The sequence below is a fragment of the Scyliorhinus torazame genome, unplaced genomic scaffold, assembly GCF_047496885.1.
Source record: "Scyliorhinus torazame isolate Kashiwa2021f unplaced genomic scaffold, sScyTor2.1 scaffold_1584, whole genome shotgun sequence".
Lineage (NCBI taxonomy): Eukaryota > Metazoa > Chordata > Chondrichthyes > Carcharhiniformes > Scyliorhinidae > Scyliorhinus > Scyliorhinus torazame.
The window spans coordinates 1-24,897 of record NW_027309311.1 but is presented as its reverse complement, the minus strand read 5'-3'; the positions used below and the strand labels follow the sequence as shown (position 1 = coordinate 24,897).

At 49.9% G+C, this 24,897-nt stretch overlaps 1 protein-coding gene across 1 annotated transcript in view; it reads left to right on the top strand.

Moving 5' to 3' along the window:
- The window catches only part of LOC140407549 (transmembrane channel-like protein 7), a gene marked incomplete at its 5' end in the record, with an annotated part of 34,435 nt that extends 14,883 nt beyond the window's left edge, over nucleotides 1-19,552 (top strand). Inside the window, 3 exons of the mRNA XM_072494947.1 lie at nucleotides 4,537-4,666; nucleotides 17,541-17,638; nucleotides 19,057-19,552. Of these exons, the coding sequence (XP_072351048.1) occupies nucleotides 4,537-4,666; nucleotides 17,541-17,638; nucleotides 19,057-19,552 (724 nt within the window). The remainder of the gene's footprint in view (nucleotides 1-4,536; nucleotides 4,667-17,540; nucleotides 17,639-19,056) is intronic.
- Nucleotides 19,553-24,897: the final 5,345 nt, after the last annotated feature.

Here is a 24,897-nt window from a genome sequence, read left to right as displayed (position 1 = left end):
TCCCTCAGTCTCCAAACTCCGGGACTCCCTCCCTCAGTCTCCAAACTCCGGGACTCCCTCCCTCAGTCTCCAAACTCCGCGACTCCCTCCCTCAGTCTCCAAACTCCGCGACTCCCTCAGTCTCCAAACTCCGGGACTCCCTCAGTCTCCAAACTCCGGGACTCCCTCCCTCAGCCTCCAAACTCCGGGACTCCCTCCCTCAGTCTCCAAACTCCGGGACTCCCTCCCTCAGTCTCCAAACTCTGGGACACCCTCCCTCAGTCTCCAAACTCCGACACTCCCTCCCTCAGTCTCCAAACTCCGGGACTCCCTCCCTCAGTCTCCAAACTCCAACACTCCCTCCCTCAGTCTCCAAACTCCGGGACTCCCTCCCTCAGTCTCCAAACTCCAACACTCCCTCCCTCAGTCTCCAAACTCCGGGACTCCCTCAGTCTCCAAACTCCGGGACTCCCTCCCTCATTCTCCAAACTCCGGGACTCCCTCCCTCAGTCTCCAAACTCCGGGACTCCCTCCCTCAGTCTCCAAACTCCGACTCTCCCTCCCTCATTCTCCAAACTCTGCGACTCCCTCCCTCAGTCTCCAAACTCCAACACTCCCTCCCTCAGTCTCCAAACTCCGGGACTCCCTCCCTCAGTCTCCAAACTCCAACACTCGCTCCCTCAGTCTCCAAACTCCGACACTCCCTCCCTCAGTCTCCAAACTCCGGGACTCCCTCCCTCAGTCTCCAATCTCCGGGACTCCCTCAGTCTCCAAACTCCAACACTCGCTCCCTCAGTCTCCAAACTCCAACACTCCCTCCCTCAGTCTCCAAACTCCGGGACTCCCTCAGTCTCCAAACTCCGCGACTCCCTCCCTCAGTCTCCAAACTCCGCGACTCCCTCCCTCAGTCTCCAAACTCCGGGACTCCCTCCCTCAGTCTCCAAACTCCGCGACTCCCTCCCTCAGTCTCCAAACTCCGCGACTCCCTCCCTCAGTCTCCAAACTCCGGGACTCCCTCCCTCAGTCTCCAAACTCCAACACTCGCTCCCTCAGTCTCCAAACTCCGGGACTCCCTCCCTCAGTCTCCAAACTCCGCGACTCCCTCCCTCAGTCTCCAAACTCCAACACTCGCTCCCTCAGTCTCCAAACTCCGGGACTCCCTCCCTCAGTCTCCAAACTCCGGGACTCCCTCCCTCAGTCTCCAAACTCCGGGACTCCCTCCCTCAGTCTCCAAACTCCGCGACTCCCTCCCTCAGTCTCCAAACTCCGGGACTCCCTCCCTCAGTCTCCAAACTCCGGGACTCCCTCCCACAGTCTCCAAACTCCGCGACTCCCTCCCTCAGTCTCCAAACTCCGGGACTCCCTCCCTCAGTCTCCAAACTCCGGGACTCCCTCCGTCTCGAAACTCCGGGACTCCCTCCCTCAGTCTCCAAACTCCGGGACTCCCTCCCTCATCCTCCAAACTCCAACACTCACTCCCTCAGTCTCCAAACTCCGGGACTCCCTCCCTCAGTCCCAAACTCCGCGACTCCCTCCCTCAGTCTCCAAACTCCGGGACTCCCTCCCTCAGTCTCCAAACTCCGGGACTCCCTCCCTCAGTCTCCAAACTCCGACACTCCCTCCCTCAGTCTCCAAACTCCGCGACTCCCTCCCTCAGTCTCCAAACTCCGACACTCCCTCCCTCAGTCTCCAAACTCCGGGACTCCCTCCCTCAGTCTCCAAACTCCGGGACTCCCTACCTCAGCCTCCAAACTCCGGGACTCCCTCCCTCAGTCTCCAAACTCCAACACTCCCTTCCTCAGTCTCCAAACTCCAACACTCCCTCCCTCCCTCAGTCTCCAAACTCCGGGACTCCCTCCCTCAGTCTCCAAACTCCGCGACTCCCTCCCTCAGTCTCCAAACTCCAACACTCCCTTCCTCAGTCTCCAAACTCCAACACTCCCTCCCTCAGTCTCCAAACTCCGCGACTCCCTCCCTCAGTGTCCAAACTCCAACACTCCCTTCCTCAGTCTCCAAACTCCAACACTCCCTCCCTCAGTCTCCAAACTCCGACACTCCCTCCCTCAGTCTCCAAACTCCAACACTCCCTCCCTCAGTCTCCAAACTCCAGCACTCCCTCCATCAGTCTCCAAACTCCAACACTCCCTCCCTCAGTCTCCAAACTCCGGGACTCCCTCCCTCAGTCTCCAAACTCCAACACTCCCTCCCTCAGTCTCCAAACTCCGCGACTCCCTCCCTCAGTCTCCAAACTCCGGGTCTCCCTCCCTCAGTCTCCAAACTCCAACACTCCCTCCCTCAGTCCCCAAACTCCGCGACTCCCTCCCTCAGTCTCCAAACTCCAACACTCCCTCCCTCAGTCTCCAAACTCCGGGACTCCCTCCCTCAGTCTCCAAACTCCGGGACTCCCTCCCTCAGTCTCCAAACTCCGGGGCTCCCTCCCTCAGTCTCCAAACTCCGCGACTCCCTCCCTCAGTCCCCAAACTCCGGGACTCCCTCCCTCAGGCTCCAAACTCCGACACTCCCTCCCTCAGTCTCCAAACTCCGGGACTCCCTCCCTCAGTCTCCAAACTCCGTGACTCCCTCCCTCAGTCTCCAAACTCCGGGACTCCCTCAGTCTCCAAACTCCGGGACTCCCTCAGTCTCCAAACTCCGGGACTCCCTCAGTCTCCAAACTCCAAAACTCCCTCAGTCTCCAAACTCCAAAACTCCCTCAGTCTCCAAACTCCAAAACTCCCTCAGTCCCCGAACTCCGCGACTCCCTCAGTCTCCAAACTCCGGGACTCCCTCCCTCAGTCTCCAAACTCCGTGACTCCCTCCCTCAGTCTCCAAACTCCGCGACTACCTCCATCATTCTCCAAACTCCGCGACTCCCTCCCTCAGTCCCCAAACTCCGGGACTCCCTCCCTCAGTCTCCAAACTCCGACTCTCCCTCCCTCAGTCTCCAAACTCCAAAACTCCCTCAGTCCCCGAACTCCGCGACTCCCTCAGTCTCCAAACTCCGGGACTCCCTCCCTCAGTCTCCAAACTCCGTGACTCCCTCCCTCAGTCTCCAAACTCCGCGACTACCTCCCTCAGTCTCCAAACTCCGGGACTCCCTCCCTCAGTCTCCAAACTCCGGGACTCCCTCCCTCAGTCTCCAAACTCCGCGACTCCCTCCCTCAGTCTCCAAACTCCGCGACTCCCTCAGTCTCCAAACTCCGGGACTCCCTCAGTCTCCAAACACCGGGACTCCCTCCCTCAGCCTCCAAACTCCGGGACTCCCTCCCTCAGTCTCCAAACTCCGGGACTCCCTCCCTCAGTCTCCAAACTCTGGGACACCCTCCCTCAGTCTCCAAACTCCGACACTCCCTCCCTCAGTCTCCAAACTCCGGGACTCCCTCACTCAGTCTCCAAACTCCAACACTCCCTCCCTCAGTCTCCAAACTCCGGGACTCCCTCCCTCAGTCTCCAAACTCCAACACTCCCTCCCTCAGTCTCCAAACTCCGGGACTCCCTCAGTCTCCAAACTCCGGGACTCCCTCCCTCATTCTCCAAACTCCGGGACTCCCTCCCTCAGTCTCCAAACTCCGGGACTCCCTCCCTCAGTCTCCAAACTCCGACTCTCCCTCCCTCATTCTCCAAACTCCGCGACTCCCTCCCTCAGTCTCCAAACTCCAACACTCCCTCCCTCAGTCTCCAAACTCCGGGACTCCCTCCCTCAGTCTCCAAACTCCAACACTCGCTCCCTCAGTCTCCAAACTCCGGGACTCCCTCAGTCTCCAAACTCCGCGACTCCCTCCCTCAGTCTCCAAACTCCGCGACTCCCTCCCTCAGTCTCCAAACTCCGGGACTCCCTCCCTCAGTCTCCAAACTCCGGGACTCCCTCCCTCAGTCTCCAAACTCCGACACTCCCTCCCTCAGTCCCCAAACTCAGCGACTCCCTCAGTCTCCAAACTCCGGGACTCCCTCCCTCAGTCTCCAAACTCCGGGACTCCCTCCCTCAGTCTCCAAACTCCGGGACTCCCTCCCTCAGTCTCCAAACTCCAACACTCCCTCCCTCAGTCTCCCCTCCCTCAGTCTCCCCTCCCTCAGTCTCCAAACTCCGGGACTCCCTCCCTCAGTCTCCAAATTCCGGGACTCCCTCCCTCAGTCTCCAAACTCCGTGACTCCCTCCCTCAGTCTCCAAACTCCGCGACTCCCTCAGTCTCCAAACTCCGCGACTCCCTCCCTCAGTCCCCAAACTCCGGGACTCCCTCCCTCAGTCTCCAAACTCCGGGACTCCCTCCCTCAGTCTCCAAACTCCGGGACTCCCTCCCTCAGTCTCCAGACTCCGGGACTCCCTCCCTCAGTCTCCAAACTCCAACACTCCCTCCCTCAGTCTCCAAACTCCGGGACTCCCTTCCTCAGTCTCCAAACTCCGCGACTCCCTCAGTCTCCAAACTCCGCGACTCCCTGAGCCTCCGAACTCCGCGACTCCCTCAGCCTCCAAACTGCGCGACTCCCTCCCTCGGTCTCCTATCTCCGGCAGCCCCTCCCTCCCTGCCCGCTGCCTTGCTGACCCCGTGTCGATCTCCGCAGGCTGGTGTTCCTGAAGCTGGCGAGTCTCGGTGTCCTGCTCTACTCTCTCTGGGCGCAGGTAACGTGCGACGGTGAAATGTTGTCCGCTGCTGCCTGTCGTCGATGCGGCTACAACCAGGAACAATACCAGGTATCGGAGCGGGGTGCATCGAGTTGTCTCCCCACCTCCCTCCCTCCCCGCACGCGCGCGGATTTGACTAACTTTTTCAAATGGAAGTTAATCAGGGGGTATAGACCAGGGGAGCGTAGTTGATGTAATATATCTGGATGTCAGCAAAAACCTTCGACAAGGTCCCGCATTAGCGACGGACAAAAAAGGGACTCGGGATACAAGTCAAAAATGAATCTTTTATCCCGTTGCGGGCGTCGCTGGTTGGACCAGTATCTATTGCTCATCCGTAGGTGCCCTTCGGAAGGGGGTGGGTGAGCTGCCGCCTTGAACCGCCCCAGTCCTGGAGGTGTAGGCGCATCCGCAGTGCAGCTAGGGAGGGATCCAGGATTTTCCCCCAGCGAAGGTGACGGAGCGGCCGATATATTTCCCAGTCGGGGTGGGGGGGTGACGCGGAGGGGGGGGCGGGGAGCCTCCAGCTGCTGGGGCTCCAAACTCCGCGACTCCCTCCCTCAGTCTCCAAACTCCGGGACTCCCTCCCTCAGTCTCCAAACTCCGGGACTCCCTCCCTCAGTCTCCAAACTCCGCGACTCCCTCCCTCAGTCTCCAAACTCCGCGACTCCCTCAGTCTCCAAACTCCGGGACTCCCTCCCTCAGTCTCCAAACTCCGCGACTCCCTCCCTCAGTCCCCAAACTCCGCGACTCCCTCCCTCAGTCGCCAAACTCCGGGACTCCCTCCCTCAGTCTCCAAACTCCGGGACTCCCTCCCTCAGTCTCCAAACTCCGGGACTCCCTCCCTCAGTCTCCAAACTCCGGGACTCCCTCCCTCAGTCCCCGCCGTGCGTCGGTGGCGGAGGGAGTGAAAGTTTGCGGAAGGGGGGGAGCAATCGAGCGGGGCTGCTTTGTCCTGGATGGTGTCGAGCTTCCCGAGTGTTGTTGGAGCTGCACTCATCCAGGCAAGTGGAGAGTATTCCAGCACACTCCTGACTTGTGCCTTGTAGATGGTGGACGGGCTTTGGGGGGGGGGGTCAGGAGGGGAGTTAATCGCCGGATGATTCCCGGCCTCTGCCCTGTCCTGGTTTGAGGACGACACTGAGCAGGCAGGCTATGTTCGAGCTGTGCAAGATCACCAAGATCTGGAGAGGGGCCGGCAGTATTGATTAGCAAGGGGGCTGCAGAAGGATCGGGACAGGCTCGGAGAGGACAGATGGAAGGCGATGTGGAGCGGTCTGAGGTTGGAAGCAGGAATCTCGGCACCGACTCCCACGGGGAGACACCGGGGAATCAGGACAGAGGGACCCGGGAGCCTTGCTCGCGGTTCTCTGACGGTTAACGTGAGGGTCCAGTCGGCGGTTCGGACGGGCAATGTTCGCGTTCATGTCGAGAGGGCGAGAATACAAGGCCAGGGGTGGACCTCTGAGGCTCGGCTCAGGCCCCATTTGGAGCATCGGGAGCAGTTTTGGGCCCCGTATCGAAGGAAGGACGTGCTGGAAAGGGTCCAGAGAGAGGTTCACAAGAATGATCCCCGGGACGAAGAGCTTGTCGTACGAGGAAATGGCCGAGGACTCTGGGTCTGTACTCGTTGGGAGTTTAGAAGGATGAGGGGGGGGATCTTATTGAAACTTACAGGATACGGCCCGGCCTGGATAGGACGTTTCCACTTGTAGGAAAAACTAGAAGCAGAGGGGACACAATCTCAGACCGAAGGGACGATCCTTTCAAACAGAGATGAGGAGGAATTTCTTCAGCCAGAGGGAGGTGAATCTGTGGAAGTCTTTGCCGCAGAAGGCTGTGGAGGCCACATCACTGAGTGTCTTTAAGACAGAGATAGATCGGTTCTTGATTAATAAGGGGGATCGGGGGTTATGGGGAGAAGGCAGGAGAATGGGGAGGAGAAAATATCAGCCAGGATTGAACGGCGGAGCAGACCCGATGGGCCGAGTGGCCTAATTCTGCTCCTACGTCTTATGGTCTAGTGGAACGTTACGGCGAGGGAGAGAATCCGATTAGGTTGGGAACTGAGAATGTCGGGGGGGGGGGGGGGGGGGGAACACCTGATCGAGGGATATAAGATTATGAGCGGTATTGAAAAGGTGGATAGACAGCAGCTGTGGCCCTCAGCCAAAAGTCCGTAAGGAAGGGGGGCTAACCTTGCGGTGAGGGGCAGGAGGCTCAGAAGGGACTGGGGGAAACGCATGTCTCCCAGAGCGTGGGAGAGCCTGGAACCCGCTGCCTGGGAGGGTGGTACAGGCCGGGAACCCCATTAAGAAGTACTTGAATGATCATTTAAAATGACACAACATTCCAGGCTGTTGACCAAGTGTAGATCGAGTGTAGATTTACAACATTCAAGGCTGTTGACCAAGTGTAGATCGAGTGTAGATTTACAACATTCAAGGCTGTTGACCAAGTGTAGATCGAGTGTAGATTTACAACATTCAAGGCTGTTGACCAAGTGTAGATTGTGTAGATTTACAACATTCAAGGTTATTGACCAAGTGTAGATTTAGAACATTCAAGGCTATTGAACAAGTGTAGATCGAGTGTAGATTTACAACATTCAAGGCTATTGGCCAAGTGTAGATTGTGTAGATTTACAACATTCAAGGCTATGGACCAAGTGTAGATCGAGTGTAGATTTACAACATTCAAGGTTATTGACCAAGTGTAGATCGAGTGTAGATTCACAACATTCAAGGCTATTGACCAAGTGTAGATCGAGTGTAGATTTACAACATTCAAGGCTATTGACCAAGTGTAGATCGAGTGTAGATTTACAACATTCAAGGCTGTTGACCAAGTGTAGATCGAGTGTAGATTTACAACATTCAAGGCTGTTGACCAAGTGTAGATTGTGTAGATTTACAACATTCAGGCTATTGACCAAGTGTAGATCGAGTGTAGATTTACAACATTCAAGGCTATGGACCAAGTGTAGATTGTGTAGATTTACAACATTCAAGGCTATTGACCAAGTGTAGATCGAGTGTAGATTTACAACATTCAAGGCTGTTGACCAAGTGTAGATTGTGTAGATTTACAACATTCAGGCTATTGACCAAGTGTAGATCGAGTGTAGATTTACAACATTCAAGGCTATGGACCAAGTGTAGATTGTGTAGATTTACAACATTCAAGGCTGTTGATCGAGTGTAGATTTACAACATTCAAGGTTATTGACCATGTGTAGATTTAGAACATTCAAGGCTATTGACCAAGTGTAGATCGAGTGTAGATTTACAACATTCAAGGCTGTTGACCAAGTGTAGATCGAGTGTAGATTTACAACATTCAAGGTTATTGACCAAGTGTAGATCGAGTGTGGATTTACAACATTCAAGGCTATGGACCAAGTGTAGATTGTGTAGATTTACAACATTCAAGGCTGTTGATCAAGTGTAGATTTACAACATTCAAGGTTATTGACCATGTGTAGATTTAGAACATTCAAGGCTATTGACCAAGTGTAGATCGAGTGTAGATTTACAACATTCAAGGCTGTTGACCAAGTGTAGATCGAGTGTAGATTTACAACATTCAAGGTTATTGACCAAGTGTAGATCGAGTGTGGATTTACAACATTCAAGGTTATTGACCAAGTGTAGATTGTGTAGATTTACAACGTTCAAGGCTATGGACCAAGTGTAGATTGTGTAGATTTACAACATTCAGGCTATTGATCAAGTGTAGATCGAGTGTAGATTTACAACATTCAAGGCTGTTGACCAAGTGTAGATCGAGTGTAGATTCACAACATTCAGGCTGTTGACCAAGTGTAGATCGAGTGTAGATTTACAACATTCAAGGCTATTGACCAAGTGTAGATCGAGTGTAGATTTACAACATTCAAGGTTATTGACCAAGTGTAGATTGTGTAGATTTACAACGTTCAAGGCTATGGACCAAGTGTAGATCGAGTGTAGATTTACAACATTCAAGGTTATTGACCAAGTGTAGATTGTGTAGATTTACAACATTCAAGGCTATGGACCAAGTGTAGATCGAGTGTAGATTTACAACATTCAGGCTATTGACCAAGTGTAGATCGAGTGTAGATTTACAACATTCAAGGCTATTGACCAAGTGTAGATCGAGTGTAGATTTACAACGTTCAAGGCTATGGACCAAGTGTAGATCGAGTGTAGATTTACAACATTCAGGCTATTGACCAAGTGTAGATCGAGTGTAGATTTACAACATTCAAGGTTATTGACCAAGTGTAGATCGAGTGTAGATTTACAACATTCAAGGCTGTTGACCAAGTGTAGATTGAGTGTAGATTTACAACATTCAAGGTTATTGACCAAGTGTAGATTGTGTAGATTTACAACATTCAAGGCTATTGACCAAGTGTAGATCGAGTGTAGATTTACAACATTCAAGGCTATTGACCAAGTGTAGATTGTGTAGATTTACAACATTCAAGGCTGTTGACCAAGTGTAGATTGTGTAGATTTACAACATTCAAGGCTGTTGACCAAGTGTAGATCGAGTGTAGATTTACAACATTCAAGGGTATTGACCAAGTGTAGATCGAGTGTAGATTCACAACATTCAAGGCTGTTGACCAAGTGTAGATCGAGTGTAGATTTACAACATTCAAGGTTATTGACCAAGTGTAGATTGTGTAGATTTACAACATTCAAGGCTATTGACCAAGTGTAGATCGAGTGTAGATTCACAACATTCAAGGCTATTGACCAAGTGTAGATTGTGTAGATTTACAACATTCAAGGCTGTTGACCAAGTGTAGATTGTGTAGATTTACAACATTCAAGGTTATTGACCAAGTGTAGATTGTGTAGATTTACAACATTCAAGGCTGTTGACCAAGTGTAGATCGAGTGTAGATTTACAACATTCAAGGTTATTGACCAAGTGTAGATCGAGTGTAGATTTACAACATTCAAGGCTATTGACCAAGTGTAGATTGTGTAGATTTACAACATTCAAGGCTGTTGACCAAGTGTAGATCGAGTGTAGATTTACAACATTCAAGGGTATTGACCAAGTGTAGATCGAGTGTAGATTCACAACATTCAAGGCTGTTGACCAAGTGTAGATCGAGTGTAGATTTAGAACATTCAAGGCTATGGACCAAGTGTAGATCGAGTGTAGATTTACAACATTCAAGGCTGTTGACCAAGTGTAGATCGAGTGTAGATTTACAACATTCAAGGCTATTGACCAAGTGTAGATCGAGTGTAGATTTACAACATTCAGGCTATTGACCAAGTGTAGATCGAGTGTAGATTTACTACATTCAAGGCTGTTGACCAAGTGTAGATTGTGTAGATTTACAACATTCAAGGCTATGGACCAAGTGTAGATCGAGTGTAGATTTACAACATTCAAGGCTGTTGACCAAGTGTAGATTGTGTAGATTTACAACATTCAAGGCTATGGACCAAGTGTAGATCGAGTGTAGATTTACAACATTCAAGGCTGTTGACCAAGTGTAGATCGAGTGTAGATTTACAACATTCAAGGCTGTTGACCAAGTGTAGATCGAGTGTAGATTCACAACGTTCAAGGCTATGGACCAAGTGTATATCGAGTGTAGATTTACAACATTCAAGGCTATTGACCAAGTGTAGATTGTGTAGATTTACAACATTCAAGGCTGTTGACCAAGTGTAGATCGAGTGTAGATTCACAACATTCAAGGCTATGGACCAAGTGTAGATTGTATAGATTTACAACATTCAAGGCTGTTGACCAAGTGTAGATCGAGTGTGGATTTACAACATTCAAGGCTATTGACCAAGTGTAGATTGTATAGATTTACAACATTCAAGGTTATTGACCAAGTGTAGATTGTGTAGATTTACAACATTCAAGGTTATTGACCAAGTGTAGATCGAGTGTAGATTTACAACATTCAAGGCTGTTGACCAAGTGTAGATCGAGTGTAGATTTACAACATTCAAGGCTGTTGACCAAGTGTAGATTGTGTAGATTTACAACATTCAAGGTTATTGACCAAGTGTAGATCGAGTGTAGATTTGCAGCATTCAAGGCTGTTGACCAAGTGTAGATCGAGTGTAGATTTACAACATTCAAGGCTATGGACCAAGTATAGATCGAGTGTAGATTTACAACATTCAAGGCTGTTGACCAAGTGTAGATCGAGTGTAGATTTACAACATTCAAGGTTATTGACCGAGTGTAGATCGAGTGTAGATTTACAACATTCAAGGTTGTTGACCAAGTGTAGATCGAGTGTGGATTTACAACATTCAAGGCTGTTGACCAAGTGTAGATCGAGTGTAGATTTACAACATTCAAGGCTATTGACCAAGTGTAGATCGAGTGTAGATTTACAACATTCAAGGCTGTTGACCAAGTGTAGATTGTGTAGATTTACAACATTCAAGGCTGTTGACCAAGTGTAGATCGAGTGTAGATTTACAACATTCAAGGGTATTGACCAAGTGTAGATCGAGTGTAGATTCACAACATTCAAGGCTGTTGACCAAGTGTAGATCGAGTGTAGATTTAGAACATTCAAGGCTATGGACCAAGTGTAGATCGAGTGTAGATTTACAACATTCAAGGCTGTTGACCAAGTGTAGATCGAGTGTAGATTTACAACATTCAAGGCTATTGACCAAGTGTAGATCGAGTGTAGATTTACAACATTCAGGCTATTGACCAAGTGTAGATCGAGTGTAGATTTACTACATTCAAGGCTGTTGACCAAGTGTAGATTGTGTAGATTTACAACATTCAAGGCTATGGACCAAGTGTAGATCGAGTGTAGATTTACAACATTCAAGGCTGTTGACCAAGTGTAGATTGTGTAGATTTACAACATTCAAGGCTATGGACCAAGTGTAGATCGAGTGTAGATTTACAACATTCAAGGCTGTTGACCAAGTGTAGATCGAGTGTAGATTTACAACATTCAAGGCTGTTGACCAAGTGTAGATCGAGTGTAGATTCACAACGTTCAAGGCTATGGACCAAGTGTATATCGAGTGTAGATTTACAACATTCAAGGCTATTGACCAAGTGTAGATTGTGTAGATTTACAACATTCAAGGCTGTTGACCAAGTGTAGATCGAGTGTAGATTCACAACATTCAAGGCTATGGACCAAGTGTAGATTGTATAGATTTACAACATTCAAGGCTGTTGACCAAGTGTAGATCGAGTGTGGATTTACAACATTCAAGGCTATTGACCAAGTGTAGATTGTATAGATTTACAACATTCAAGGTTATTGACCAAGTGTAGATTGTGTAGATTTACAACATTCAAGGTTATTGACCAAGTGTAGATCGAGTGTAGATTTACAACATTCAAGGCTGTTGACCAAGTGTAGATCGAGTGTAGATTTACAACATTCAAGGCTGTTGACCAAGTGTAGATTGTGTAGATTTACAACATTCAAGGTTATTGACCAAGTGTAGATCGAGTGTAGATTTGCAGCATTCAAGGCTGTTGACCAAGTGTAGATCGAGTGTAGATTTACAACATTCAAGGCTATGGACCAAGTATAGATCGAGTGTAGATTTCCAACATTCAAGGCTGTTGACCAAGTGTAGATCGAGTGTAGATTTACAACATTCAAGGTTATTGACCGAGTGTAGATCGAGTGTAGATTTACAACATTCAAGGTTGTTGACCAAGTGTAGATCGAGTGTGGATTTACAACATTCAAGGCTGTTGACCAAGTGTAGATCGAGTGTAGATTTACAACATTCAAGGCTATTGACCAAGTGTAGATCGAGTGTAGATTTACAACATTCAAGGCTGTTGACCAAGTGTAGATCGAGTGTAGATTTACAACGTTCAAGGTTATTGACCAAGTGTAGATTGTGTAGATTTACAACGTTCAAGGCTGTTGACCAAGTGTAGATCGAGTGTAGATTTACAACATTCAAGGTTATTGACCGAGTGTAGATTTACAACATTCAAGGTTGTTGACCAAGTGTAGATCGAGTGTAGATTTACAACATTCAAGGCTATTGACCAAGTGTAGATTTACAACATTCAAGGTTATTGACCGAGTGTAGATCGAGTGTAGATTTACAACATTCAAGGCTATGGACCAAGTATAGATCGAGTGTAGATTTACAACATTCAAGGCTGTTGACCAAGTGTAGATTGTGTAGATTTACAACATTCAAGGTTATTGACCAAGTGTAGATTTACAACATTCAAGGTTATTGACCAAGTGTAGATCGAGTGTAGATTTACAACATTCAAGGCTGTTGACCAAGTGTAGATCGAGTGTAGATTTACAACATTCAAGGCTATTGACCAAGTGTAGATCGAGTGTAGATTTGCAGCATTCAAGGCTGTTGACCAAGTGTAGATCGAGTGTAGATTTACAACATTCAAGGCTATGGACCAAGTGTAGATTGTGTAGATTTACAACATTCAAGGCTGTTGACCAAGTGTAGATCGAGTGTAGATTTACAACATTCAAGGCTATGGACCAAGTGTAGATTGTGTAGATTCACAACATTCAAGGGTATTGACCAAGTGTAGATCGAGTGTAGATTTACAACATTCAAGGCTGTTGACCAAGTGTAGATTGTGTAGATTTACAACATTCAAGGCTGTTGACCAAGTGTAGATTGTGTAGATTTACAACATTCAAGGCTATGGACCAAGTGTAGATTGTGTAGATTGACAACATTCAAGGCTATGGACCAAGTGTAGATTGTGTAGATTTACAACATTCAAGGCTGTTGACCAAGTGTAGATCGAGTGTAGATTTACAACATTCAAGGCTATGGACCAAGTGTAGATTGTGTAGATTCACAACATTCAAGGGTATTGACCAAGTGTAGATCGAGTGTAGATTTACAACATTCAAGGCTGTTGACCAAGTGTAGATTGTGTAGATTTACAACATTCAAGGCTGTTGACCAAGTGTAGATTGTGTAGATTTACAACATTCAAGGCTATGGACCAAGTGTAGATTGTGTAGATTGACAACATTCAAGGCTATTGACCAAGTGTAGATTGTGTAGATTCACAACATTCAAGGGTATTGACCGAGTGTAGATTTACAACATTCAAGGCTGTTGACCAAGTGTAGATCGAGTGTAGATTTACAACATTCAAGGCTATTGACCAAGTGTAGATCGGGTGTAGATTTACAACATTCAAGGCTGTTGACCAAGTGTAGATTGTGTAGATTTACAACATTCAAGGCTGTTGACCAAGTGTAGATCGAGTGTAGATTTACAACATTCAAGGCTGTTGACCAAGTGTAGATCGAGTGTAGATTTACAACATTCAAGGTTATTGACCAAGTGTAGATCGAGTGTAGATTTACAACATTCAAGGCTATGGACCAAGTGTAGATTGTGTAGATTCACAACATTCAAGGGTATTGACCAAGTGTAGATCGAGTGTAGATTTACAACATTCAAGGCTGTTGACCAAGTGTAGATTGTGTAGATTTACAACATTCAAGGCTGTTGACCAAGTGTAGATTGTGTAGATTTACAACATTCAAGGCTGTTGACCAAGTGTAGATTGTGTAGATTTACAACATTCAAGGCTGTTGACCAAGTGTAGATCGAGTGTAGATTTACAACATTCAAGGCTATGGACCAAGTGTAGATTGTGTAGATTCACAACATTCAAGGGTATTGACCAAGTGTAGATCGAGTGTAGATTTACAACATTCAAGGCTGTTGACCAAGTGTAGATTGTGTAGATTTACAACATTCAAGGCTGTTGACCAAGTGTAGATTGTGTAGATTTACAACATTCAAGGCTATGGACCAAGTGTAGATTGTGTAGATTGACAACATTCAAGGCTATTGACCAAGTGTAGATTGTGTAGATTCACAACATTCAAGGGTATTGACCGAGTGTAGATTTACAACATTCAAGGCTGTTGACCAAGTGTAGATCGAGTGTAGATTTACAACATTCAAGGCTATTGACCAAGTGTAGATCGGGTGTAGATTTACAACATTCAAGGCTGTTGACCAAGTGTAGATTGTGTAGATTTACAACATTCAAGGCTGTTGACCAAGTGTAGATCGAGTGTAGATTTACAACATTCAAGGCTGTTGACCAAGTGTAGATCGAGTGTAGATTTACAACATTCAAGGTTATTGACCAAGTGTAGATCGAGTGTAGATTTACAACATTCAAGGCTATGGACCAAGTGTAGATTGTGTAGATTCACAACATTCAAGGGTATTGACCAAGTGTAGATCGAGTGTAGATTTACAACATTCAAGGCTGTTGACCAAGTGTAGATTGTGTAGATTTACAACATTCAAGGCTGTTGACCAAGTGTAGATTGTGTAGATTTACAACATTCAAGGCTATGGACCAAGTGTAGATCGAGTGTAGATTGACAACATTCAAGGCTATTGACCAAGTGTAGATTGTGTAGATTCACAACATTCAAGGGTATTGACCGAGTGTAGATTTACAACATTCAAGGCTGTTGACCAAGTGTAGATCGAGTGTAGATTTACAACATTCAAGGCTATTGACCAAGTGTAGATCGGGTGTAGATTTACAACATTCAAGGCTATTGACCAAGTGTAGATTGTGTAGATTTACAACATTCAAGGCTGTTGACCAAGTGTAGATCGAGTGTAGATTTACAACATTCAAGGCTGTTGACCAAGTGTAGATCGAGTGTAGATTTACAACATTCAAGGCTATTGACCAAGTGTAGATCGAGTGTAGATTTACAACATTCAAGGCTGTTGACCAAGTGTAGATCGAGTGTAGATTTACAACATTCAAGGCTATGGACCAAGTGTAGATTGTGTAGATTTACAACATTCAAGGCTGTTGACCAAGTGTAGATCGAGTGTAGATTTACAACATTCAAGGCTATGGACCAAGTGTAGATTGTGTAGATTTACAACATTCAAGGCTATTGACCAAGTGTAGATTGTGTAGATTTACAACATTCAAGGCTATGGACCGAGTGTAGATCGAGTGTAGATTTACAACATTCAAGGCTATGGACCAAGAGTAGATCGAGTGTAGATTTACAACATTCAAGGCTATGGACCAAGTGTAGATCGAGTGTAGATTTACAACATTCAAGGGTATTGACCAAGTGTAGATCGAGTGTAGATTTACAACATTCAAGGCTATTGACCAAGTGTAGATTGTGTAGATTTACAACATTCAAGGCTATGGACCAAGAGTAGATCGAGTGTAGATTTACAACATTCAAGGCTATGGACCAAGTGTAGATCGAGTGTAGATTTACAACATTCAAGGGTATTGACCAAGTGTAGATCGAGTGTAGATTTACAACATTCAAGGCTATTGACCAAGTGTAGATTGTGTAGATTCACAACATTCAAGGGTATTGACCAAGTGTAGATTTAGAACATTCAAGGCTGTTGACCAAGTGTAGATCGAGTGTAGATTTACAACATTCAAGGTTATTGACCAAGTGTAGATTGAGTGTAGATTTACAACATTCAAGATTATTGACCAAGTGTAGATCGAGTGTAGATTTACAACATTCAAGGCTATTGACCAAGTGTAGATCGAGTGTAGATTTACAACATTCAAGGCTATTGACCAAGTGTAGATCGAGTGTAGATTTACAACATTCAAGGCTATTGACCGAGTGTAGATCGAGTGTAGATTTACAACATTCAAGGTTATTGACCAAGTGTAGATCGAGTGTAGATTTACAACATTCAAGGCTGTTGACCAAGTGTAGATCGAGTGTAGATTTACAACATTCAAGGCTGTTGACCAAGTGTAGATTGTGTAGATTTACAACATTCAAGGCTGTTGACCAAGTGTATATCGAGTGTAGATTTACAACATTCAAGGCTGTTGACCAAGTGTATATCGAGTGTAGATTTACAACATTCAAGGCTATTGACCAAGTGTAGATCGAGTGTAGATTTACAACATTCAAGGCTATGGACCAAGTGTAGATTGAGTGTAAATTTATAACATTCAAGGCTGTTGACCGAGTGTAGATTGTGTAGATTTACAACATTCAAGGCTGTTGATCGAGTGTAGATCGAGTGTAGATTTACAACATTCAAGGCTATGGACCAAGTGTAGATCGAGTGTAGATTTACAACATTCAAGGCTGTTGACCGAGTGTAGATTGTGTAGATTTACAACATTCAAGGCTGTTGATCGAGTGTAGATCGAGTGTAGATTTACAACATTCAAGGCTATTAGGAACTCTCAGGCAGTGAGTCTCCCTCTGCATCAGCTGCCCCCCCTTGTCCCACTAGGGGGTAGAGGTGGCGGGTTTGGAATGCGCTCTCTGAGGAGCGAGTAACTGCGGTACGTCTTGAAGACTGTACACACGGCTCCTGCTGTGCGTCGGGGGTGGAGGGAGCAGATGACGAAGGCGGGCGGGGGAGGGGGGTGGGGTTTGCCTCTCCGTCGAGCGGAGGGTGGGGAGGGGCTCGTCCGGGACGGTGTCGAGCTTCTCGAGTGTCGTCGGGAGTCGCGCTCATCCGGGTGAGTGGGAGAGTGAGTCCCGGTACACTCCTGACTTGTGTCCGTGTGGGTGGCGGACAGGCTGTGGGGGAAGTGGGGGGGGTCACAGGTGGTGAGTTACTGTCCGCAGGAGTCCCAGCCTCTGACCCGCTCTGCTGGCCGCAGGATTTACATGGCTGGGCCCAGTTTAGGTTCTCATCAATGGTAACCCCCAGACTTTCGGTGGTGGTTAGGGATTCATCGATGATAATTCCATTGAATATCAAGGGAGGGCGATGGTTAGATCCTCTCTTGTAGGAGATGGTCATTGCCTGGCACTTGTGTGGCATGAACGTAACTTGCCCCCTGTCTAGATCTTTCCTTGTCCACAGGATTGGGGTCCGTGCATGTGGGAGCATTTGCGTGTATGAGTATATTGTCGTTTTTTCCCTGGCGATTAAACCTCTCCCTCTCTCCCTCTTGTCCACAGTGCTGGGAGACAAAGATCGGGCAGGAGATGTACAAACTAATGATCTTTGATCTGCTCATCGTGGTTTCCATCATGATCCTGATCGACTTCCCGAGAAAGTAAGATTCCACAGGCCGTCAGCTGGTAGGGGTGCGAGGGAGCTGACCAACAGAGCCCCTCCTGTTCCTGTGTAACAGGCTCGAGGGGCTGAATGGGCCTCCTCCTGTTCCTGTGTAACAGGCTCGAGGGGCTGAATGGGCCTCCTCCTGTTCCTGTGTAAGAGGCTCGAGGAGGGGGCTGAATGGGCCTCCTCCTGTTCCAGTGTGACAGGCTCGAGGAGGGGGCTGAATGGGCCTCCTCCTGTTCCTGTGTAACAGGCTCGAGGAGGGGCTGAATGGGCCTCCTCCTGTTCCTGTGTAACAAGCTCGAGGAGGGGCTGAATGGGCCTCCTCCTGTTCCTGTGTAACAGGCTCCAGGAGGGGGCTGAATGGGCCTCCTCCTGTTCCTGTGTAACAGGCTCACGGAGGGGGCTGAATGGGCCTCCTCCTGTTCCTGTGTAACAGACTCGAGGGGCTGAATGGGCCTCCTCCTGTTCCTGTGTGACAGGCTCGAGGAGGGGGCTGAATGGGCCTCCTCCTGTTCCTGTGTAACAGGCTCGAGGAGGGGGCTGAATGGGCCTCCTCCTGTTCCTGTGTAACAGGCTCGAGGAGGGGGCTGAATGGGCCTCCTCCTGTTCCTGTGTAACAGGCTCGAGGAGGGGGCTGAATGGGCCTCCTCCTTTTCCTGTGTAACAGACTCGAGGAGGGGGCTGAATGGGCCTCCTCCTGTTCCTGTGTAACAGGCTCGAGGAGGGGCTGAATGGGCCTCCTCCTGTTCCTGTGTAACAGACTCGAGGAGGGGGCTGAATGGGCCGCCTCCTGTTCCTGTGTAACAGGCTCGAGGAGGGGGCTGAATGAGCCTCCTCCTGTTCCTGTGTAACAGGCTCGAGGAGGGGCTGAATGGGCCTCCTCCTGTTCCTGTGTAACAGGCTCGAGGAGGGGGCTGAATGGGCTCCTCCTGTTCCTGTGTAACAGGCTCGAGGAGGGGGCTGAATGGGCCTCCTCCTGTTCCTGTGTAACAGACTCGAGGGGCTGAATGGGGCACCTCCTGTTCCTGTGTAACAGACTCGAGGGGCTGAATGGGCCTCCTGCTGTTCCTGTGTAACAGGCTCACGGAGGGGGCTGAATGGGCCTCCTCCTGTTCCTGTGTAACAGACTCGAGGGGCTGAATGGGCCTCCTCCTGTTCCTGTGTAACAGACTCGAGGGGCTGAATGGGCCTCCTCCTGTTCCTGTGTAACAGGCTCGAGGGGCTGAATGGGCCGCCTCCTGTCCCTGTGTAACAGACTCGAGGGGCTGAATGGGCCTCCTCCTGTTCCTGTGTAACAGGCTCGAGGGGCTGAATGGGCCTCCTCCTGTTCCTGTGTAACAGGCTCGAGGGGCTGAATGGGCCTCCTCCTGTTCCTGTGTCTGACCGTTCTCCTCCTCCTGTCTCCTCCAGGATTCTGGTCCAATATTCCTCCTGGAAAGCTGTACAGTTGTGGGGCGAACAGGAGTTCCTCCTGCCGCAGAACGTTCTGGAACTTGTCTACGGGCAAACGGTTTGCTGGGTCGGATGTTTCTACTCTCCGCTACTCCCGCTTCTCAACACCGTCAAGTACATCCTGGTGTTCTACCTGAAAGAGGTGAGGGAGACTTCGAGCGAGAGAGTGGGACAGCACGGGCAGGCAGGCGGCGACTGCAGGCGAGGGCGTGAGAGGGTCCCGAGGCGCTCCCTCCCTCCCTATCCCTGTAACCTCCTCCAGCCCCTACAATTCTCATCCTCCTGTTCAAATCCCTCCCTCCCTATCTCTGTAACCTCCTCCAGCCCCGACAATTCCCATCCTCCTGTTCAAATCCCTCCCTCCCTCCCTATCTCTGTAACCTCCTCCAGCCCCTACAATTCTCATCCTCCTGTTCAAATCCCTCCCTCGCCCCCTCCCTCCCTATCTCTGTAACCTCCTCCAGTCCCTACAATTCCCATCCTCCTGTTCAAATCCCTCCCTCCCTCCCTATCTCTGTAACCTCCTCCGGCCCCTACAATTCCCATCCTCCTGTTCAAATCCCTCCCTCGCCCTCCCTATCTCTGTAACCTCCTCCAGCCCCTACAATTCCCATCCTCCTGTTCAAATCCCTCCCTCCCTCCCCATCTCTGTAACCTCCTCCAGCCCCTACAATTCCCATCCTCCTGTTCAAATCCCTCCCTCCCTCCGTATCTCTGTAACCTCCTCCAGCCCCGACAATTCCCATCCTCCTGTTCAAATCCCTCCCTCCCTTCCTATCTCTGTAACCTCCTCCAGCCCCGACAATTCCCATCCTCCTGTTCAAATCCCTCCCTCCCTATCCCTGTAACCTCCTCCAGCCCCGACAATTCCCATCCTCCTGTTCAAATCCCTCCCTCCCTTCCTATCTCTGTAACCTCCTCCAGCCCCTACAATTCTCATCCTCCTGTTCAAATCCCTCCCTCCCTCCCTATCTCTGTAACCTCCTCCAGCCCCTACAATCCTCATCCTCCTGTTCAAATCCCTCCCTCGCTCCCTCCATCCCTATCTCTGTAACCTCCTCCAGCCCCGACAATTCCCATCCTCCTGTTCAAATCCCTCCCTCCCTATCCCTGTAACCTCCTCCAGCCCCGACAATTCCCATCCTCCTGTTCAAATCCCTCCCTCCCTTCCTATCTCTGTAACCTCCTCCAGCCCCTACAATTCTCATCCTCCTGTTCAAATCCCTCCCTCCCTCCCTATCTCTGTAACCTCCTCCAGCCCCTACAATCCTCATCCTCCTGTTCAAATCCCTCCCTCGCTCCCTCCATCCCTATCTCTGTAACCTCCTCCAGCCCCTACAATTCCCATCCTCCTGTTCAAATCCCTCCCTCGCCCCCTCCCTCCCTATCTCTGTAACCTCCTCCAGCTCCTACAATTCTCATCCTCCTGTTCAAATCCCTCCCTCCCTCCCTATCTCTGTAACCTCCTCCAGCCCCTACAATTCCCATCCTCCTGTTCAAATCCCTCCCTCCCTCCCTATCTCTGTAACCTCCTCCAGCCCCGACAATTCCCATCCTCCTGTTCAAATCCCTCCCTCCCTTCCTATCTCTGTAACCTCCTCCAGCCCCTACAATTCTCATCCTCCTGTTCAAATCCCTCCCTCACCCCCCTCCCTCCCTATCTCTGTAATATCCTCCAGCCCCTACAATTCCCATCCTCCTGTTCAAATCCTCCCTCCCTATCCCTGTAACCTCCTCCAGCCCCGACAATTCCCATCCTCCTGTTCAAATCCCTCCCTCCCTATCTCTGTAACCTCCTCAGCCCCTACAATTCTCATCCTCCTGTTCAAATCCCTCCCTCGCCCCCGCCCTCCCTATTTCTGTAACCTCCTCCAGCTCCTACAATTCCCATCCTCCTGTTCAAATCCCTCCCTCCCTCCCTATTTCTGTAACCTCCTCCAGCTCCTACAAATTCTCATCCTCCTGTTCAAATCCCTCCCTCCCTCCCTATCTCTGTAACCTCCTCCAGCCCCTACAATTCCCATCCTCCTGTTCAAATCCCTCCCTCGCCCCCTCCCTCCCTATTTCTGTAACCTCCTCAGACCCTACAATTCTCATCCTCCTGTTCAAACCACTCCCTCCCTCCCTCCCTATCTCTGTAACCTCCTCCAGCCCCTACAATTCCCATCCTCCTGTTCAAATCCCTCCCTCGTTCCTCCCTCCCTATCTCTGTAACCTCCTCCAGCCCCTACAATACCCATCCTCCTGTTCAAATCCCTCCCTCCCTCCCTATCTCTGTAACCTCCTCCAGCCCCTACAATTCCATCCTCCTGTTCAAATCCTTCCCTCGCTCCCTCCCTATCTCTGTAACCTCCTCCAGCCCCTACAATTCTCATCCTCCTGTTCAAATCCTCCCTCGCACCCCTCCCTCCCTATCTCTGTAACCTCCTCCAGCCCCTACAATTCCCATCCTCCTGTTCAAATCCTTCCCTCGCTCCCTCCCTCCCTATCTCTGTAACCTCCTCCAGCCCCTACAATTTCCATCTCCTGTTCAAATCCCTCCCCTCCCTCCCTCCCTATCTCTGTAACCTCCTCCAGCCCCTACAATACCCATCCTCCTGTTCAAATCCCCCCTTCCCTCCCTATCTCTGTAATCTCCTCCAGCCCCTACAATTCTCATCCTCCTGTTCCAATACCTCCCTCTCTCCCTATCCCTGTAACCTCCTCCAGCCCCCGACAATTCCCATCCTCCTGTTCAAATCACTCCCTCCCTACCCTATCTCTGTAATCTCCTCCAGCTCCTACAATTCTCATCCTCCTGTTCAAATCCTCCCTCCCTCCCTATCTCTGTAACCTCCTCCAGCCCCTACAATTCCCATCCTCCTGTTCAAATCCCTCCCTCACCCCCTCCCTCCCTATCTCTGTAACCTCCTCCAGCTCCTACAATTCTCATCCTCCTGTTCAAATCCTCCCTCCCTCCCTATCTCTCTAACCTCCTCCAGCCCCTACAATTCTCATCCTCCTGTTCAAATCCTCCTCCCTCCCTATCTCTCTAACCTCCTCCAGCCCCTACAATTCTCATCCTCCTGTTCAAATCCCTCCCTCCCTCCCTATCTCGGTAACCTCCTCCAGCCCCTACAATTCTCATCCTCCTGTTCAAATCCTCCCTCGCCCCCTCCCTATCTCTGTAACCTCCTCCGGCCCCTACAATTCTCATTCTCCTGTTCAAATCCCTCCCTCCCTCCTATCTCTGTAATCTCCTCCAGCCCTACAATTCTCATCCTCCTGTTCAAATCCCTCCCTCATCCCCCTCCCTCCCTATCTCTGTAACCTCCTCCAGCACCTACAATTCTCATCCTCCTGTTCAAATCCCTCCCTCCCTCCCTATCTCTGTAATCTCCTCCAGCCCCTACAATTCTCATCCTCCTGTTCAAATCCCTCCCTCATCCCCCTCCCTCCCTATCTCTGTAACCTCCTCCAGCCCCTACAATTCTCATCCTCCTGTTCAAATCCCTCCTCCCTCCCTATCTCTGTAACCTCCCCCAGCCCCTACAATTCTCATCCTCCTGTTCAAATCCCTCCCTCCCTATCTCTGTAACCTCCTCCAGCCCCTACAATTCTCATCCTCCTGTTCAAATCCCTCCCTCGCCCCCTCCCTATCTCTGTAACCTCCTCCGGCCCCTACAATTCTCATTCTCCTGTTCAAATCCCTCCCTCCCTATCCCTGTAACCTCCTCCAGCCCCTACAATTCTCATCCTCCTGTTCAAATCCCTCCCTCATCCCCTCCTCCCTATCTCTGTAACCTCCCCAGCCCCGACAATTCGCATCCTCCTGTTCAAATCCCTCCCTCCCTCCCTCCCTCCCTATCTCTGTAACCTCCTCCAGCCCCTACAATTCTCATCCTCCTGTCCAAATCCCTCCTCCCTCCCTCCCTATCTCTGTAACCTCCTCCAGCCCCTACAATTCTCATCCTCCTGTCCAAATCCCTCCCTCCCTCCCTCCCTATCTCTGTAACCTCCCCAGCCCGTACAATTCTCATCCTCCTGTCAAATCCCTCCCTCCCTATCTCTGTAACCTCCTCCAGCCCCTACAATACCCATCCTCCTGTTCCAATACCTCCCTCCCTCCCTATCCCTGTAACCTCCTCCAGCCCCGACAATTCCCATCCTCCTGTTCAAATTCCTCCCTCGCTCCCTCCCTCCCTATCTCTGTAACCTCCTCCAGCCCCTACAATTCTCATCTGCTGTTCAAATCCCTCCCTCCCTATCTCTGTAACCTCCTCCAGCCCCTACAATTCCCATCCTCCTGTTCAAATCCCTCCCTCGCCCCCTCCCTCCCTATCTCTGTAACCTCCTCCAGACCCTACAATTCTCATCCTCCTGTTCAAATCCCTCCCTCCCTCCCTATCTCTGTAACCTCCCCCAGCCCCGACAATTCCCATCCTCCTGTTCAAATCCCTCCCTCGCCCCCCTCCCTCCCTATCTCGGTAACCTCCTCCAGCCCCTACAATTCCCATCCTCCTGTTCAAATCCCTCCTCCCTCCTATCTCTGTAACCTCCTCCAGCCCCTACAATTCTCATCCTCCTGTTCAAATCCCTCCCTCCCCTCCCTATCTCTGTAACCTCCTCCAGCCCCTACAATTCTCATCCTCCTGTCCAAATCCCTCCCTCCCTCCCTATCTCTGTAACCTCCTCCAGCCCCTACAATTCCCATCCTCCTGTTCAAATCCCTCCCTCCCATTCTCTGTAACCTCCTCCAGCCCCTACAATTCCCATCCTCCTGTTCAAATCCCTCCCTCACCCACCCCCTCCCTATCTCTGTAACCTCCTCCAGCCCCTACAATTCTCATCCTCCTGTTCAAATCCCTCCCTCGTCCCCTATCTCTCTGTGATGTTCTTTCAGAGAGAGAGAGAGGCAGAGAGAGAGAGAGGCAGAGAGAGAGAGAGACAGAGAGAGAGAGACAGAGAGAGACAGAGAGACAGAGAGAGACAGAGAGACAGAGAGAGAGAGAGAGAGAGAGGCAGAGACAGAGAGAGAGAGAGACAGAGAGAGAGAGAGAGACAGAGAGAGAGAGAGAGAGAGAGAGACAGAGAGAGAGAGAGGCAGAGGGAGAGAGACAGAGAGAGACAGAGAGAGAGAGAGAGAGAGAGAGACAGAGAGAGAGAGAGACAGAGAGGCAGAGGGAGAGAGAGGCAGAGGGAGAGAGAGGCAGAGGGAGACAGAGAGAGAGACAGAGAGAGAGACAGAGAGAGAGAGGCAGAGAGAGAGAGAGGCAGAGGAGAGAGAGACAGAGAGAGAGACAGACAGAGAGGCAGAGGGAGGCAGAGGGAGGCAGAGGGAGAGGGAGGCAGAGGGAGAGAGAGGCAGAGGGAGAGAGACAGAGAGAGAGACAGAGACCGAGACAGAGGGAGAGAGAGACAGAGAGGGGCAGAGAGAGAGACAGAGATAGAGACAGACAGAGAGACAGAGAGGGGCAGAGAGAGAGAGAGACAGAGACAGAGAGAGAGACCGAGACAGAGGGAGAGAGAGACAGAGAGAGAGAGAGACAGAGAGGGGCAGAGAGAGACAGAGAGAGACCGAGACAGAGGGAGAGAGAGACAGAGAGGGGCAGAGAGAGAGACAGAGAGAGAGAGAGAGACAGAGAGAGAGAGACAGAGAGAGAGACAGAGAGAGAGACAGAGAGAGAGACAGAGAGGGAGAGAGAGACAGGAGATAGAGAGACAGAGGGAGAGAGAGAGAGACAGAGACAGAGATAGAGAGACAGAGGGAGATAGAGAGCGAGAGAGGGAGAGAGCGAGAGAGGGAGAGAGTGACAGAGA